General features: G+C 48.5%; 1 protein-coding gene across 1 annotated transcript in view; it reads right to left on the bottom strand.

Moving 5' to 3' along the window:
- TDRD6 (tudor domain containing 6) overlaps nt 1–19,736 on the bottom strand; it is a gene marked incomplete at both ends in the record, with an annotated part of 144,079 nt that overhangs the window by 18,503 nt on the left and 105,840 nt on the right. Inside the window, one exon of the mRNA XM_082250791.1 lies at nt 11,820–11,945. Coding sequence (XP_082106917.1) covers nt 11,820–11,945 — 126 coding nt within the window. The remainder of the gene's footprint in view (nt 1–11,819; nt 11,946–19,736) is intronic.

The raw sequence follows: 19,736 nt of genomic DNA, 5'->3' as shown, positions 1-19,736 counted from the left end.
CTAAAACTGCCTTCAGTCTCCTTGGAAGGCTTTTAAGATTTTCAAATAGGTCTGTGGAGATTTGTGCCTATTCAACAAAAAGCATATTTATGCGGTCAGATATGGACATTGGATGAATAGTCCTTGCTTACAATTAGTGTCAATTCATCCCAAAGGTGTTCAATAGTGTTTAGACCAAGAAAACAAAAACTGGGGACCGACTGCAGCTCAAAGTGCCACCCAAAGAACCCCTAAGCCCAAACTTGGCATCGGATGAGGCTACTACATCCACCAGTTAGAACTTAGAGAAAAGTGTCAACAGAAGATCTAGTAGTAGCAGTGTAAATCTGCAAAAAGTTGCTTGACCACATAACAGGGAGGGTGGAACCCAATCCTTGACACCATATAAAGCTTGAATGATGGTGTGTCTGAGCCACCTACAGATAGTGGAACAAGAAGTCAATGTACTCTGGTACAGGGGGAAGAATGATGTCCTGGTTTAGGTGAAAGGTAGAAACTACCTTAGGCAAGCAGGAAATTCTGGATCTCACCAAAACCGTGTCTCTATGCAAAACCATAAAAGGTTCCTTGCAAGAAAAGGCTGCCAGTTCAGATACTTGAGGTGATGACTACAAGGAATACCACCATGTAAGTTATGACTGGTACATGCAATGAGAAAAATCAGACAAAAAAGGAGCACAATTGATGCATTCGCTGGATAATCTATTCGTTAGAACACAGCTTTCGAGAGCTGATTACAAACATTCATGTAAAATTATCCGAAGGGACAAGCACGAAAAATGTTCTCGTATAATAACAGAACAGCCGATTATAATTTAATCAGTACAGTATTTGCCGTAAAAAAATGAGTGACCAAGACCGCGCATGATTGAAAACCTGAAAACAACCTGGAAGGAAAAGAGGAAAAAAAAAAATATTTGTTTACAATGAAAATGCTCGAAATTAAGAAAGAAAACCTTGCTGTCTTGATAGAAATATGTTTAATAGCAATAATGTAGTGATAATCCTATTGCTATTTGCTAATGATCTGCGGATCTTCCTATAAAGATTTAAACCCTGTAATTAATATTTTTTCATTTTTCTAATAAAAAATACGATTTTTGTAAGATCTTACCGTAAAATCTTTTTCTCTGACGGGTTATATAGGCCACCTATAGGTGAAGGAGACCGACAACCAATCAGAATTGATGACCCCCTATATAACCTCTCCCACACAGGAAGTACCGTTTTTTTGCCAGTGTCTAAAAGGTGAAGGTCTCTGTGGAGAGGTGCTCCACATGTTTGTTATGTTTCAAAGAAGAAGAAAGATGATCTAAGGGGATAGCTATTGGATCCATCTAAAACAGTCAATGGACTAAAAGGATGTTACCCAAGCCTCCGGAAGCAAATACAAGGTTTTGTCTGTCACGCTGTCCTTTTTTTAGGTGCTGGACCCTGGGATCCAGAACCTTGGAATACCAAACCCCAAAGGCGCTCCGTGCAGGGTGCTCTACAGGTCCAAGGTCGTGGCCCCTCTTATATAGGGGACCCTGTCCTTGAAGGTCTTTAGACTATGCTCACTGTGAGGAGTGAAGATTGGAATCTTGCTTATAGAAGTTTCTGCGGCAGGACTAGTGAGTCCATTTCAAATATTTACACAGCAACAAAAAACCTTAAAAAGGTTAAAAATTGCAAAATTGTAAATATTTTATGCACTGTTACCTTTATTAAGATTACAAAGACTTGTGCCATGTGCATTACTGCTTGTATTCACATTGTAGCAGATTATGCAAAGTATGTTTAAAGCATATTATTACACGGATTTCTTACCCTGTGCTGATTATCTGAAAAGCTTCAGCTGTGGCAAACAAGTTTCAGCCTAAACTGCTTTCTCCCCATTTGTTTGTGTTAGCCATGGCACATAAGCGTTCACATGATCGTCTCTGCTAGACATTGTAGGAGGTTCATGCAGAGTATAAAGTGTGTTTAAAGTAGGTTTAAAGCATATTGTTACACTGTGTTCTTACCATGTGCTGATTATCTGAGAAGCTTCGGCTGTGGCAAACAAGATTCAGCCTAAACTGCTCTCCCCCCCCCCATTTATTTGGGTTAGCACTGGCACTTAAGCGTTTGCATGATTGCCTCTGCTGGATCGCGTGCGGCGTGTCTATCGCGTTCGCCCATTCGCGCACGGGAAAAATCCGCATTTAAATATAGGCGATCGCCATGTTGTGGGCGTGGTCTAACGCGGTTTGACGTTCGCGCGAACACCACGCCGCACATGCATAAAAGGGCACGTTCTACAAGGAACGGTTTCCAAGACACTAGCCTTTGCCTGGCTGAAATTGGACACCGAGCAGAAGCAGCTGGGTTGCATAAGTCACTGTGGGTGTATGTTACTGGCACTAATAATAAGTCCTGTATCTTTGGTAATCAGTGTTGTGTGCATTAGGCTGTATAAGCTTAGCACAGACCTTGAGTACACTTTAAAGGTAGTACCTCAAGTTTGTTTTGCTATAAAGCAATGTCTGCCCGAATAAGGCCTGGAGAGAGCGCAGGTGGAAAAGGCACTGTGATGCCACCATCAGGCCCTGAAGGCCCTAGTCGTGCTTCCACTGTGTCTACTCCTCCTGATATTCCAGAGGCAAATAGCCAATCTGAGCTATTACGGTTGTCAGGCATAGTAGCCAATCTGAGCTATTACGGTTGTCAGGCATAGTAGCTACTTTGTGTACTTCTGCCACAACCTATGTTACCAAGGACGATTTGGCATCGGCATTAGCCAGCCTAGAGGGTAGGATTGCGGACATGATTGCAGCACCACAGGGAGGAAAGAAGCGGGTTAGATCCCCCTCTCCCGAGCCGTCGCCTGAATTAGTGCAGGATTGGGCAGAGGATATGAAGAAGATGTAGCTGAAGATGAACCTATAGAAGGTCAAGCTGAAACTTCCGCTTCCGGAGTAAGAGTCAGAGGAATCTCTATCAGCATCTCAATTCCACAGATTGTTTATCCAGTCTCTTGCTGATATGGTCTGGGCTGAGTTTAAAGTCCTACCCCTTGAGTCAACTGAAAACTCTTTTTCCTCCCTTGGCTCACTGCGCCCTCCTCAGAGTCCTCGGCCATTTCCCATGCATCCACTCTTTGAACAAGAAGTGTATAATGACTGGGATCATCCAGATAGGATGTTTGTTCCTCCTAAAAGGTTTTCATTGTTATATCCTATGGAGGATAGGTTTTCTAAGAAATAGAAGATTCCCATTGGGAATGCAGCCATTTCTTCGGTTAACAATAATTTAACCTGTCCTTTGGATAATGCCCAGGTTTTTAAAGATCCAGCGGATAAAAAGTTGGAATCTTTATTGAAAGCCTCCTTTGCGGTTTCTGCAGTACAACCAGCAGTAGCAGCCATAGGAGTGTGTCAGTCTTTGAAAGACTGCATAAAGCGAGTGTCCAAGACAGTTCCTTCTCAAGGAGAGTCTGTGGAAGATCTGTCAGATCTACCTCGCACTTTGTGTTTTGCAGTAGATACTCTTACGGACTCCATAAGTCAAATGTCACAGTCTGCGCTGATGACAGTGCATAGCCTGTGGTTAAAGAGCTGGTCTGCGGAATTACCATGTAAAAAATGACAGGCTAGCTTCCCCTTTAAAGGAGAACACCTTTTTGGTGATGATCTGGATTAGTATATCCAAAAGATCTCGGTGGGGGAAGAGTGCGTTGCTACCTGTAAAGAGGAAGAGCAGGCATCCTTCCTTTAAGATCCCCAGCACATATAATACGAGTACTTCCAGTTCCAGGCAGTGGCGACGGCCTCAACCATCTGCATCCAGACCCAAGCCCTCGGGGCAAGGTCAGAAAAAGCCCTGGGCCCAGAGACCAGCCAAGACTTCCTCTAAGCCATCTCAGTGAAGGGGTGCCCCCACTCACCTAGGTGGGGGGGGGGGGGGGGGGGGGGGGATCGGCTTCTGCGGTTCTCAGGGGCATGGGTGGGGTTGATTCAAGACAATTCCACCATTTCACAGGGATACAAGCTGGAATTCCGGGTGTTCCCGCATCCTAGGTTTGTGCGGTCAAGCATACCAACAGATCCCCTAAAAAAAGCTATCTTTCAGGCATTCGACCAGCTGAGAGCTCAGAGGGTGATAACCGAGGTTCCAGAAGACGAAAGGTTTAAGGGGTTTTACTCAAACCTATTCGTAATCCCCAAATCAAACGGGATGTGAGACCTATTTTGGATCTCAAGACCCTGAATCAATTTCTGAACGTTCGTTCTTTCCGTATGGAATCAATTCGTTCAGTCGTTTTCTCCCTGCAGGGAGAAGAATTCCTAGCATCCATAGACATCAAGGATGCATATCTTCATGTGCCTATATTTCAGACCCATCAAAGGTTCCTGCGTTTTGCGATTGGAAACCATCACTTCCAGTTTGTGGCCCTGCCCTTGGGGTTGGCCACAGCACCAAGAGTGTTCACAAAGATCCTAGCTCCAGTATTGGCTGTTCTAAGGTCCCGAGGGATATCAATTATAGGATATCTGGACGATCTATTAATAGATTGATCAGGGTCAGCTCCAAGCCAAAATATCCAGACTGTACATTTTTTTTTTTTTTTAAACGGCTGGGTTGGATACTGAACTTAGTAAAGTCAGCATTACAGCCAGTCCAGCGTCAGGAATACCTGGGGCTTCTTGTCGACACGGTGCAGGCAAAGATATTCTTGCCAGCAAGAAGGGTCTCAGACCTGAAGGATCAGGTTCGGTCTATAGTAAGATTCCATGCCAAACCCTTGCAGAACAACATTCTGTCTGCACAGAATGTGAAAATTCAGTCATTGGACCGGCTCATATCTCTACTACCAAGTGTACAACAGAGTCTGAATTGGTGGTTGTTGACCAGAAATCTGGAGAAGGGGAAATCCTTTCTTCCAGTGACCTGGAAGGTGGTGACTACGGATGCCAGTCTCTCCGGCTGGGTAGCGGTTCTAGAGGAAGCCTCTTTCCAGGGGAAATGGTCTTGGGTAGAGAGTCATCTCCCCATCAACATTTTGGAAATTCATGCAGTCAGTCGGGCGCTGAAGTTCTGGACGCCCAGACTTCGGGGTCACCCTGTCAGGATGCAATCAGACAATGCCACGGCCGTGGCTTATGTCATCCATCATGGAGGCACAAGGAGTCTATCAGCCCAGAAAGAGGTGGATATCATCCTGTCCTGGGCAGAGAACTTTGTGCCATGCCTGACAGCAGTGTTCATTCCAGGAATAGAGAACTGGCAGGCAGATTACTTGAGCCTGGTGCGGTGGTGGAATTTCTGCGCTAAGGATTGCTTATTGAATATTAAAGGGAAAGAAAAAAATAAGCTGCTGCACATAAGGAATCATAGAAAAACCTAAGTACAATTGGAATTTAAGAATGTGCTGCGCTAAAAATAGTGATTGTGATGTCACCAAATTATACCATTAGAATCAAATCATTAAAGGTCATATAAAACTCAAAATCAAATCAAGACCATCAGTGATTGTGATATCACCAAAAATATGCCATATGTGTTCAAACAATTCTTAAAAAATATCACATGAATCAAACAATCCGTGCAATAGAAAGTGAAAACGGAGGATATTTAAATCCAAATAAAGTCCATAGTGATATAGTGTAGAAATTTAAGAGGATCAGCCACAAGTCACAGAGATCATTAAATCCACACGGCACTTTTAGGGATGAGAAGCACACCGATGTGCAAATCACCAAATAGTTGAATAAGTTGGCAGCTTACCAGAAAGAGTTGGTCACTCAAGCTAATGAGTAAACCTGTATGAGCTTGTTTGTAATGCCAGGAATGGCCACAGGGTGTCACCTTACTGACTCAAACACGATATCCACATGGTAGAAACAGGGAAGAAAGTATAGACAGGGACCAAGCGTAACTCCGCATAAAAACGTTTATTGTATTAAAAACAGGTATCACACTCACATTTATGATGAATGTCTAAGGCATGTAAAGCTGGAAGAAACCGCATCAGAAGCGAACGAACATCTCCAACGGTATAGTGTATCTTGGAAGCCGGCTGTTGGGGGCGTCACGCCCCTGATGACGTCAAGCGTATGACGAAACCGGTCGGGTGAGTCAGACGTAACGCAACCACGCCCCAAACAGCCGGCTTCCAAGATATTGCATCTGTTGCGCCGAATCCAGCTGGAGGGGAAACCAGTAATCTTGGTAGCTCCGGCTTGGCCGAGGAGGATTTGGTATGCACAAATCCAGAGGTTGGCAGTGTCAAGGCCCTGGGTCCTTCCACTGCATCCGGACTTGCTCTCTTAAGGTCCGATATTCAACCCTGCTATACAGTCTCTGAATTTGACGGCTTGGCTATTGAAGCCTTAATCCTGGAAGAGCAGGGTGTGTCTGGCCCAGCAGTTCATACACTGATAAACACCAGGAAGCCAGTCTCTAGAAATATTTACTACAGGGTCTGGAAATCCTACATTGCCTGGTGTGAAGCCAGGAAATGGCATCCCCGCACATATAAATCGGGAGAGTTCTATCCTTCCTGCGAACAGGGGTAGATATGAAATTAGCCCTGAGCACAATTAAAGGGCAGATTTCAGCTTTATCGTTTTTTTTTTCCAGGAACCAATCGCTTCCCATTCGTTGGTTCAAACCTTCGTCCGGGGAGTATTGCGTTTGCTTCCTCCAGTAAAGCCACCTTTGTGTCCTTGGGACTTAAATTTGGTGTAGGCAGTTTTGCAAAAACAGCCTTTTGAACCTCTGGGGCAGGTTCCCCTGATTCTTCTGACCAAGAAACTGGTCTTTTGATTGCAATAACTTCGGCTAGAAGAGTATCGGAACTAGCAGCTCTTTCTTATAAAGAGCCATTCTTGATATTTTATCAAGACAGGGTGATTTTACGTCCTCACCCAAATTTTTGGACCAAGGTAGTGTCCGCCTTTCATTTGAATAAGGACATTATACTACCTTCTTTTTTTCAAAATCCTCACTATCTACAGGAAACTGCTCATATTTGTAAAACCGAGAGCTTGTTTGTGCTGCCAGAAGGCCCCAGGAAGGGGTTGGCAGCATCTAAATCTATGATTTCCTGTTGGATTTGCCAGGTTATTACCCAGGCGTTAGGTTTAGTAGGAAAGGTTCCACCTTTTCCTGTAAAGGCACATTCTACCAGAGGAGTAGGTGCCTCTTGGGCAACTCGCCATCAACCTCTATGGCTCAGATTTGCAAGGCTGTGACCTGGTCGTCGTTGCATACATTCACTCGTTTCTATTGAGTGGATGTTTGGGACCCAGGAGATGTTTGCTTTTGGCCGCAGTGTACTGCAGGCGGCGGAGTAATCCTTCTGTTAAGGGTCAGATGGCGGTATTTTTTGGTGCCCCCCTCCCCTCAAATGCATTGCTTTGGGACGTCCCATATGTTAGGATTTATGGCTCTGTGTCCCGTGATGTACGAAAAGAAAAATTAATTTTTAATTCATACTTACCTGTAAAGTACATTTCTTGAAGTACATCACGGGACACAGAGGTCCCTCCCCCCTTCTATGGGGTCTTTTATTGCTTGCTACAAAACTGAGGTATTTCCTGTGTGGGAGGGGTTATATAGGGGGTCATCAATTCTGATTGGTTGCCAGTGTCCTTCAGCTATAGGTGGCCTATATAACCCATATGTTATGATTTATGGCTCTGTGTCCCGTGATGTACTTCAAGAAATGGATTTTACAGGTGAGTATGAATTAAAAATCAATTTTTTCTCTATCGTCCATTGACAGACGCAGCCTCATCTTCATGAGCTGAGTGGGACGTCCCAAAAAAGTATAGGCATGAAGGGTGGGAAAACGCAACCAGATAGTAACGTCAACTCCAAGAGGCTAAACCTAGCCAACCGGGCAAAATGGAGCTCAACCAAATAACGGAGCTCACCAAGGCAAAAAAACCCCTAAGAGAATAACCAAAAAAACATTCTCTTATGAAACAGCAGCCTGCAAAACCTTGCGGCCAAAAGAGGCATCCGAAGAAGGCAACAAATCCACCTTGTAAAATTTTGAAAAGGTGTGCACAGACGACCAAGTCGCTGCAAAAGGAGGCTTTTGAAGAACAGACAAAACCAGATTAAGATCCCACGGAGGTAATGGGGATCTCCTTGGAGGAGCCAGATGACGCACCCCCTGAATGAACGTGCGAATCAGACTATGAGTGGCCAATGGACGTTGGAAGTAAATAGCCAAGGCCGACATCTAACCATGATAGTGCCCAATGCCAAGCGCTGCTCAAGCCCTTTTTGTAAGAAGGCCAAAACCCTAGCTACAGAGAACAAGCGAGGATGCAGCTGCAGCGATTCACACCATGAAATGTATGATTTCCACGTACGATAGATCTTCCTAGATGTCGACTTCCTAGAGTTCAAAAGGGTAGGAATCAACGAATCAGAGAGACCTCTATCCCTAAATACCTTGCTTTCAACAGCCAAGCGGTTAAAGCCAGCGACCGTATAGCAGGATGTAAGATCGGTCCTTGAGATAGAAGATCTTCCCGCAGAGGAAGACGCCATGGAGGTTCCATGACCATTTTTACCAGCTCTGCGTACAAGGGCTGAGGTCAGTCTGGTGCTACCAGAATGACCGGAATGCCTTCCATCACCACCCGGCGAAGAAACCTCGGCAGGAGAACGAGCGGAGGGAAGGCATAGATCAGGCGATGCTGATTCCAAGGAGCCACCAGAGCGTCTGTGGCGTCGGCCAGAGGACCCCGAGACATGGCCACAAACCTCTGAACTTTCCTGTTGAGTCGAGACGCAAACAGATCCACCTCCGGAATCCCCCACCGGACAAACAGGATGCGAAACACCTCCGGATGAAAGGACCATTCCCCCTGATCCAACACCTGATGACTCAGGTAATCCGCCTGCCAATTCTCCACACCCGGGATGTGGACTGCGGATAGAGCTGGAACATGGTGTTCCGCCCACACTAGAATCTCAGCCATCTCCTTGGCCGCCAGGGAACTCCCGGTGTCCCCTTGATGATTAATGTAAGCCACAGCCGTGGCATTGTCCGAATGGACCCGAACCGTAGAGCCGCGTAACCGGCTCATTCAGTGAAGCAGACACAGCTTGATCGCTCTCAGCCCAAGAAGATTGATCGGCAAGGAAGACTCTCCCATCGTCCAAGTACCCTGGGCACAGAGCTTTCTCAGCACTCCACCCCAGCCTGACAGGCTGGCATCCGTGTTGAACACCGTCCAAAACACTGGCAGGAAGGACTTGCCCTGGCACAGGACCGGTGACTGGAGCCACCAAGAGAGCCAACTTCGAGAAATGGCTCAACCGAATCTTCAGGTCCAACGACCGTGGATCGTGGAGTTTAATTTCGTCAAAATCTTTCTGCAACTGTCTCGTGTGAGACTGAGCAAACGGGACTGCTTCGAAGGTCAAAACCATCAGACCCAGAACCCTCATGCAGGCCCGCAAGTAGGACTGATCGGTCTCCATCAGAAACCGGACTGCCCTTTGCAACGTCTGAAGCTTGTCCAAGGGAAGGAAGACCCTTGCCAGGGCAGAGTCGAGGATCAGCCCCAGATTAGTGACCAGCACGGATGGCGTCATGGCAGATTTTTTTTAAACTGAGGGTCTGAATGCTGATAGAGACGTTGTCCAGCAGATCTGAATGCGAGACTGCTCGCAACAGGAGATCGTTCAGATATCCCACAATGGAGTTGCCGCGTCGGCGCAACAAGGCCAGCACAGGGGCTAGGACTTTGGTAAAAACTCTGGGAGCCAAGGTAACACCAAAAAGAGTAACGCCACAAATTGAAAATGCTCCTTTCAAAAGCAGAGGAATCGCTGATGTCCCTCGAATATGTCTATGTGGAGATACGCATCTTTGAGATCAATGGAGGCTAGAAAATCCCCCTGATTTAATGATGCCACCACTAACTGAATGGACTCAACTTGAAACTTCTGCACCCGCACAAAGCGGTTCAGAGACTTGAGGTCCAGGATTGGGCGCACCTTGCCCTCCTTTCTGGGCACTGTGAACAGGTTTGAATAAAAACCTTGAGAGCGTACCTGTGGAGGAACCGGTACAGTCACCCCTTGAGCCAGGAGATCTTGCACAGCCTCCCGCAAAACAGTCCGGAGACAGGTGAAGATTTGACTGAAAGAACCTGTCCCCTGGCCGGGATCAGAATTAGATCTTGTACCCGGAGCAAATCAAGTTTGCAAACCCAATTGTCCTGAATTAAGGGAATCCAGGGTTCCTGAAAGAAACGCAGCTGTCCCCCTCACCTCTGAGACGGGTGAGGGCGCCCCTTCATGCTGAAGAGGACTTGTCAGCAGCACCGGAGTGATCGCCCTTGAGCTTGCCCCAATGCTTTTTAGCTCCTCCAGAAGCTCTGAACGGCTTACCTTTTTCTTGCTCCCCTTGTGAGCAGAAAAAGGAGGGACCCCGCTTAGTACGGGGTGTCTTAAACTTGGAGGATTGAGGAAGAAGAGTACTCTTCCCGCCAGTCAGGCCCTTGATCAACTCATCCAAAGAGTTGCCAAACAAACGCTCTCCCAGAAAGGGGAGATCAGCTAGGGCTTTCTTAGAAGCCATTGAAAACGGGGGGCTGTTGGCCAGGAGGAACGCTGCGACTCAGGCCGAGACCTGGTCGTATGCGTTCCTCGCAAGGTGTTTAACTTGCAGGCCAGCTCCTGTCCAGTGGGGCTATGTTGCGCCGACCTAGCGTGGAACTGTGGTTACGTGCACTTGCTGGCCAGACCTGGGGGACCACTTGATCTAGATTATTTAGCCCGTCGCCCAGTCCCGCAGTTGATTGTGGATCTCGCAGGAAAAAAAAAAACAGGAGGAAAAAATGCCTTTTAAAAAAGGAAAAAAAGGAAAAATTTGTCAGGACCAGAGATCCCAGCAGGGAATTAGATCCTTACTCCTGACTAGGCAGAAAAAAGACTGAAGGCCTATAGCAGAGAGGGGGAGTTTACCACCTGGGACTGCCCCAAGTATTTTTTCTGCCTAGTGTCCTACTCCTGTAGGGGGCAATATAACCCTATGGTTCTGAACAATGAAGAGCTGTGTCCGTCAATAAACGAAAGAGAAATATGCATTTCTCTTTCGTTAAAAGGTGAACTTATCATTTAAAGACAACGAATGCAGTCACCACATCTAAGGACTGGTAAGCTTCAATATATTAATTTTGTTTTTAGATTTAGTACTGCTTTAACTACACACAGCACTGTTTTAATTTTTTTAAATGAGAATGGAGTAGGACTTTAAAGTTCACTTAATTGGAACTTCCCTTACAAGTGAAAGTTCTGATCATCCCCCTCTCCCCACCTTCATGATTACTATATTGGCAGTTTTTTTTTTCTGGCAGCAGGTACCTTTGCCGACAGGCACCTGCTCCCACTTCTGCAATTCTTGCCTAGGCAAGAATTGGGGGAAGTTTGGCAACCCGCACCCTCCTGGGACATGTGATATGTGAATGTGCAGCGGGGAGGCCAGCTGTACTACGCAAGGAATTGACACAGCCAAGATGGCGGCGTTGGGGATCCGAAGATCAGGAAAGAACAGGCCCAGGTGAAGACTGTGCTGGTAAGTGTCTATTTATTAAAAGTCAGCAACTACAGTATTAGTAGCTGCTGACGTTTGATTTTATCTTGAACAATAGCTAACATACAGTACATGGTATTTTAAAAACAATCAGGGTTATATATATATATATATATATATATATATATATATATATATATGTGACAGAATGCTCAACAACTGCAATATACAAAAAGAAATCTGTTCTGAAGTAGAACAAGTCCTAAATCTAGGAATATGAAAAGTAACTTACTTATCTTGCCTTTATCATCCATGTCCCTTGATGTGTCATCAAGATCACCTTTATTCTTGTTTTCAGTGCTAGTTATCGCCAATGGCGGATCTGTGTGCATACGGCATGGCTCTGCTGCTTTATTATCTGCAAGACAGAGCTCCTCTTAATGCTGACCAATTCCTGTGAGTGCGTGGAGACCTTTACATTACTGCGCAGTAAAAACTGGATTTTTGTAAGAACTTACCGTAAAATCCTTTTCTCTGAAGTTCATTGACAGAAGCAGCTCCATATTCTTCCTGACCATTGGGTTATGCTGCCCCCCGCATGAGTAGGGCACTAGGCAGGAAAAATCTTTACCACGCCTATGGGGCAGTCCCTGCAGGCATACACCCACTCACTCTGCTATAGGATTCTGTTTTGTTGCAAGCAGTGTTTAGAAGAAAAAACCCCATCCCACTCCGAAACAGAGGGGTGGGTGCTGAGTCTGTCAATGAACTTTAGAGAAAAGGATTTTAAGTCAAAAAACTGAATTTTTGTAAAATCTTACCTGTAAAATTCCTTTCTCTGAGTCCTCCGACAGTCGCCGCCATCTTCATATTCGTCACAATGGGGTATTAGACTTTGCTCCGTAGGAGTAGCTAGGCAACAGAATATGTCAATATTAAAGCTTTTAACATATCCCCACCCCAGGGGGTGGTCCCCTCAGTCTATACCCTCCTGCTTCCTGTTTCCTGCTTCAGTTTCAGTGGAATAGCAGTAGAGTACCTAAACCCCAAAAGAGGGGCGGGGGCGGCGACTGTCGGAGGACTCAGAGAAAGGAATTTTACAGGTAAGATTTTACAAAAATTCAGTTTTCTCTTACGTCCTCCGACAGTCGCCGCCATCTTCATATTCGTCACAATGGGGACGTCCCAAAGCAGTGCAAACATGAGGGGTGGGAAACGCAGCCGCGCCTAAAGGCAATGCAGTCTCCACATCAAGAAAGTAACCTTACCAAAGGAAGGAAACCAGCTGGGCAACACGAGAAAAAATTTGCGCAACGGGAGCAATAACCCAGGAAAAAAACAAATAACCCAGGGATACAAAGAAATCCCAAACAGCCCAAAGGACCAAAACCAGGGACCCTAAGGGACCGCCGCACTAAGAACCTTGCGGCCAAAGGAAGCATCTGCCGATGCTTGAACATCCACTCTGTGGAACAGAGTGAAGGTGTGCACGGTCGACCAAGTCGCCGCCCTACACACCTGGGCCACAGAAGCCCCATGACGACAGGCCCAAGACGTACTCAGAGATCTGGTAGAGTGCGCCCTCACAGGCATAAGGGAAACTTTTCCCCGCAAAGCATAGGCCTGTTCAACGGCCTGTCTGAACCAATTGGCGACGGCAGAAGCCGATGCCGCCACGCCCTTCCGAGGACCCCCGGAAGGACAAACAAAGAATCCGATTTGCGAAAAGATTCAGACGATTTTAGGTAAACCCTAATCGCCATGAACAGCATCCAAGGAGTGCAACACCACCTCCTCCGAATGATTAGACTTCGCGCAAGGCGAAGTCAAGACAATGACCTCACTGAGGTGAAATTCCGAAACCCTCTTCGGAAAAAAAGAAGGGTTAGGTCGCAAGACCACCTTAACCAAGCGAGTGACCAGATACGGACAATGGCAGGACAGGCTGCCAGCTCCGACACTCTGCGAGCCGAATTGATCGCCACCAAAAAAGGTGACCTTCTAGGACAACATAGACAACGAGATCTACCCGATCCGTTCAAAAAAGAACCATGTTGTAACACGGACAGAACAAGATTCCAGTCCCAAGGAGGCAGAGGCACCCTCCTAGGAGGGACCAGATGCCCCCGAACAAAAGTGCCAATCAAGGAGATAGATGCCATAGGACGTTGAAAAAAGAACGGCCATCGCAGACACCTGACCCTTGATCATAGCCAGCGCCAAACGCTGTCAACACCCTTTCGAAGGAAGGACAACACCCCAGACACCGACCACGGGCGAGGTGAAGACCCCCTGAACTCACACCAGGCAAAATAGGCCTCCGAAATACAGTAAAAGACCTACCCCGAGGAAAAAATTCCTTGCGTCGATCAAAGTGTGAATGACCTCAGGGGAGAGACCCCTATCCCTCAGGGCCTCGGTTTCAACAGCCAGGCCGGCAAAGCCAGCGACTGCAAGGCAGGATGAAATATCAGCCCTTGAGACCGGAGATCTTCCCGAAGAGGCAGACGCCACGGGGCGTCGACCGCCAAATGCACGAGGTCTGCGTACCAGGACCGGCGAGGCCAGTCCGGTGTCACAAGAATCACTGTGTTTTGGTTCCGAGACCAACCTGCGAAGGAACCTGGGCAGCAATTGATGAACGGTGAAAACGCATACATCAGTCGGTACTGATGCCACGGAGCTACCAACGCGTCTGACGCGTCTGCCCGAGGATCGCGTGGCCTTGCCACGAACCTGTACACCTTGCTGTACAGACGAGACGCGAACAGGTCCACCTCCGGAAGACCCCACGTCGCGCACAAAATCTGGAGAACACCCAGACGGAGGGGCCATTCCCCCTGGTCCAGGGACTGGCGGCATCAGATAATCCGCCCGCCAGTTCTCCAACCCCTGGAACGTGAACCGCCGATTTCGCCGGGACATGCGTCTCGGCCCAAGACAGAATGTGGGCCACTTCCCGAGCCACCTGGGCCCTCTTGGTGTCCCCTTGGCGAATGACGTAAGCCACCGCCGTGGCAATGTCCGTCTGCACCCGAACCGGACAGGCCTGCAGCCTGTCCGGCCAACGTTGAAGGCAGAGAATCATCGCACGCAATTCCAGAATGCTGACCGGAAGGGAGGATTCCCCCTCCGACCAAGTTCCCTGGGCGGACAGAACGCCCAGAACACCACCCCAGCCCGACAGGCTGCCATCCGTGGTGACCACCGTCCATGAGAAAGGACGAAAAGACTTGCCCCCTGACACCGGCGGGGACAGGAGCCACCACAGAAGAACCCTTCTGGTGCGATGGCCCAACGAAATCCGGATCCAGAGATCGCGGTCGCCCGTCCCACCTGGACAGGATCTCCGCTTGGAGACCCCGCGTGTGAAACTGGGCGAAGGGAATCGCCTCGAAAGCCGAGACCATCAATCCCAGACATCTCATGCACGTCCGAGTGGACGAGGACAGAGCGTCCCTGAGGGACCCGACTTCCTTCCTGAAAAGTCCTGAGTTTGTCATCCGGTAGGAAGACCTTCGCCTGGACAGAGTCCAGAACCATTCCCAGGTAAGGGAGACGAACCGATGGGCACAGTGCTGACTTTGGAAAAGTTATCGTCCAACCAAACTCCTGCAGAGACTGCATCGTAACGGACAGAGCCTTCTCCAGACCCTGGCTGGTCGCAGACCGAACCAGAATATCGTCCAGATACCCTAGGACAGAGACGCCCTGGGCTCTCAACAAAGCCAAAACCGGTGCCCGCACCTTGGTGAACACAACCGTGGAGCCGAGGCGAGACCAAAGGGCAACGCCACAAATTGGTAGTGATCCTCCGCTATGGCGAATCGAAGGTACCTCCGGTGACCCTCGAAATTCGGGATGTGAAGATACGCATCCTTCAAGTCGATGGAAGCCATGAACTCCCCCGGAACCAGGGCAGCCACCACCGACCGCAGAGATTCCATGCGGAACTTGCGCACCCGCACAAAGCGGTTCAGCGCCTTTAAGTCCAGAATCGGACGTACCTTGTCCTCCTTCCCGGGCACGGTGAACAGATTGGAATAGAACCCCCGAAACCTGTCCCGATGAGGCACCGGGACCACCACTCCCTGAGCCCACAGGACCTGCACCGCTAGATGCAGATCCCGCAAACGCTCCGGGAACAGTAGAAGATTTGAGGGGAAAAATCTGTGCTCCGGCCTATAGAGAAACTCGATCTCGTAGCCAGATCGAACGATTTCCTGAACCCACCTGTCCCGAACCCGGGACAGCCATGGCTGAAGGAAACCGAGCAAGCGTCCCCCCACCCCAGAGTCGGGTGAGGGCGCCCCTTCAGGCCGCACTGTTGTGGGCCGCTGAACCGGACTGGCCGGACTTTTGCTTACCAGTCCACGGCTTCTTACCAGGAGCCGTCTTAGCCTTGTGGGATTAGGGTAAGAGCGTGCTCTTACCACCCGTGATCCCCCTATTTAACCAATCTAGGGACTCACCAAAAAAGGCGAGAACCATCATAGGGCAGATTAGCCAAGGTCTTACGCGAAGATTGGTCCACCGACCAACACTTCAACCAAACCAAAACGGCGAGACAATACCGCCACACCATGTACACGTGCAGCCAACGGAACCATATCCAGGTCCGCATCACACAAATACATGACACCCTGGTGGATTTGATCCACCATATCCAAAGTCGCCTGGAGGGCAGAATCAGCCACCAGGATGCAATTAAGCACCTGCGTCCAGCTCGCGACAGCCTGGGCCGCCATAAGTGAAGCAAATAAAGCTTTCAGCATAGAACCCATAATAGAATAGGCATGACGGGCAAGGGACTCCGTCCGTTTGTCCGTGGCATCCCGGAACACCGGGATATCCTCAGCAGGAATCGCAGTGGGCTTATTCAGAACCGCTATCGCGTGATCCACCGGAGGTGGGACACACCAACGCCCATCAGTAGCGGGCGTAAAAGGATAGCGCAGCTTAAACCTACTTGGTATAGCAAAAGGCTTGCGTATATTACGCCAATGTTCCTTTACAGCGCATTGAAAATCATCAGTGCAGGGAAATACCTGCGACGTTTTGCGTCTTTTCTGCGTCCCATAAGCCGCCAAGGCAGCAGGAGGACAAGGTTCATCCTGTAAACGCAGTGTTTGCTTGATAGAAGCAACCAATTCATCCATGAGTGCAAGCTCTTCAGAGGAGCCAGGGGGAGAAATATCAACCCCCTCAACCTCAGCCTCCATTTCTGACCCTACAAGGTCCAGGGAGGAACGGGACCCCGACAAGGAGACCCCAGCAACAGCAGCCCCATCACCAACACCCTCTGAATCAGAGGAAATTGAAAACTCTGGGCCTTTTTGAGGATTGAGCAGCCATCAGCAATTGCACCTGAGTCGCAAGGCTAGCCACAATCGCAGCCAAATCCCCCCCCCCCCCCAGGGGGAAAACCGCAGTCCCCTGGCTTCCCACCAATGTGACAGGAAATATGCTTTCCTGAGAATCCATGCCCCAAAATGAGTAAAATAAAATGGGTGACCGCCCCTTTAAATAAGGCGCTGCGAACGTAGCCCACCGCCACACAAGCACACCCACACCAGGGACCCCCACAGGGAGAAGTTATACTCAGGCAAGGATACAGAGAATAGAGGGAAAAAACCTGGAGAGACCGCTGCTGCTGCTGGCCAGATCGGTGCTCCTGTAGAAAAGGAATTGCTGATATTCAGGGCGCTCCATTAAAGCCTATGGGAGGCTACAAGAAAATGGCCGCCATGCATGTGTACCATGCGGCCGGAGCGAGTACAGCCAAAATGGCGCCGTTTGGCGCCGAAACCGCCGCTCCCCCACCACATAGTTATAAAGAACATGGTGGACCGCCGCAGCGGCGCTGTAATGTGCCCCAAACATGATAGCATCAAGTTCCACAGCACACAGCCGTTCACACACTCAGACTGACACAGAAGTGCAGCACAGCCCCCCCTCCTTGCAGCCCACAGCATGCAGTGTGAGAGATAGGGAAACATCAATAGTGTGAACACAGGGCAAGGTAACACAGTCCCAGACTGACACCCCCCAGACAGACAGGTCCCCACATGAATACACTTACCTCTTACATGGCGTGGGGGACCCGCACAGGCGAACAAGCCGCTGTACATGAGACAGGGAGAGTCGCATCCAGGACGCAGCAGAAGGTGGGTTGAGAAACCGCACAGCGTCCAGTGAGGTAGCCACCTCACCCTAGCATCCCTGCACGGAACAGGGATGGGTCGTTCAGAAAACTCAGGAGCGGTACCTGACTGAACGCTCGATGGCGGGCTGAGAAGCCACTGACCCACAACCTGCGACCAGGGGAGTCAGCCCGAGACGCAGCCCGCATTATCCTCTTCATCCGAAGATCTAACTATTGCTGGTAAAAATAACAGCTAAAGAAAGAGAGAAAAAACTCAAAATCAAAAAAGAGAGAAGGCTGAGACAAAATGCCCCAGCACAGAGACAGCCAGCTAACTCCTGAAAGCTAGACATTGAAACTGAAGCAGGAAACAGGAAGCAGGAGGGTATAGACTGAGGGGACCACCCCCTGGGGTGGGGATATGTTAAAAGCTTTAATATTGACATATTCTGTTGCCTAGCTACTCCTACGGAGCAAAGTCTAATACCCCATTGTGACGAATATGAAGATGGCGGCGACTGTCGGAGGACGTAAGAGAAATCCAGTTTTCTCTATCATTCATTGATAGATGTAGCTATATATTCTTCTTGACCATCTTGACGTCCCAAAGCAGTATTTGCATGGGGGTGGGAAAACGCAGAAAAGAACGTATATCCAAAAAAGGCTAAACTTTTCCAACCAGTGAACATGGAGCTCAACCAGAAACAACTGGAGCTCACTTAGAAAACATACACCCTCAAAGAGAATATTTTCTCTTTTAAACAGCAGCCTGCAAAACCTTGCGGCAAAAAAAGAAGCATCCGAGGATGCCAGCACATCTACTTTGTAGAATTTTATTAACGTGTGCACAGACGACCAAGGTGCCGCCTTGCAAACTTGCACTACTGATGCCTGATAGCGAAAAGCCCAAGAGGCACTTGGCGCCCTAGTAGAATGCGCCTTTACAGGGAAAGGTGGAACCTGACCCTTCAGTGAATAAGCCTGTACCACCGTCTGCCTGATCCATCTGGACATGGTCGAGGCAGAGGCAGCCAATCCCATTCAAGGTCCTTCCGTGAGGACAAAAAGAGTCTGATCTGAAAGATTCAGTAGCCGCCAGTTAAACCCTAATTACCCGAACCACATCCAAAGAATGCAAGGCAATTTCCTTGAGATGCTTGGGCTTTAGGACAGTGTGAAGGCAGCACGATGTCTTCATTCAAATGGAAATCAGAAACCACCTTAGGAAGAAACGACTGATTAGGTTGAAGTACCACCTTCTATCTGTGAACCACCAGATAAGGTGAACGGCAGGATAGCGCCGTCAATTCAGATACCCTGCGAGCAGAGGTAACAGCCACCAAAAAGGCTACCTTCTGTGACAGTGAAAGCAGAGGAATCTCACTAATGTGGGGAGGTTTTTGAAGAACAGACAGTACCAAGTTAAGATCCCATGGAGGTAACTAATCATATCGGAGGAGCCATATGGCGAACCCCTTGAATAAAAGTGTGAATCAAAGCATGCGTAGCTAAAGGGCATTGTAAAAACACAGCCACAGCTGACACTTGGCCTTTAATAGTACCCAAGGCCAACCGGTGTTTAACCCCTCTTTGGAGAAAGGTCAAAATCCTAGCCACCGAAAAAAGGCAAGGATGCACCTTTAGCGATTCACACCATGAGATGTACGATTGCCACGTACGATGATAGATTCTCCTGGAGGTAGATTTTCTAGCCTTTAACAGTGTAGGAATCACAGAGTCAGAAAGACCCTGGTCTTTCAACAGCCACACCGTTAAAGCCAGCAACTGTAAAGCAGGATGTAAGATCGGCCCTTGAGACCGCAGATCTTCCCTGAGAGGAAGTCTCCAAAGAGCATTGGTGTCTGGGGCCACCAGAATGACCGGAATCCCTTCAACCTCTGTTCTGCGCAGAAGCCTCGGAAGGAGTTTCAGAAGAGGGAAAGCACAGATCAGCCGATACTGACCCCAAGGAGCCACCAGTGTGTCTGTGGCGTCGGCCAGAGGATCCCGAGACCAGGCTACAAACCTCTGTACCTTCTTTTTGAGTCGAGAGGCTAACAGGTC

Source organism: Pelophylax lessonae, assembly GCF_965119305.1.
Source record: "Pelophylax lessonae genome assembly, chromosome: 3".
Lineage (NCBI taxonomy): Eukaryota > Metazoa > Chordata > Amphibia > Anura > Ranidae > Pelophylax > Pelophylax lessonae.
This window is presented reverse-complemented; position numbering and strand designations above follow the sequence as displayed.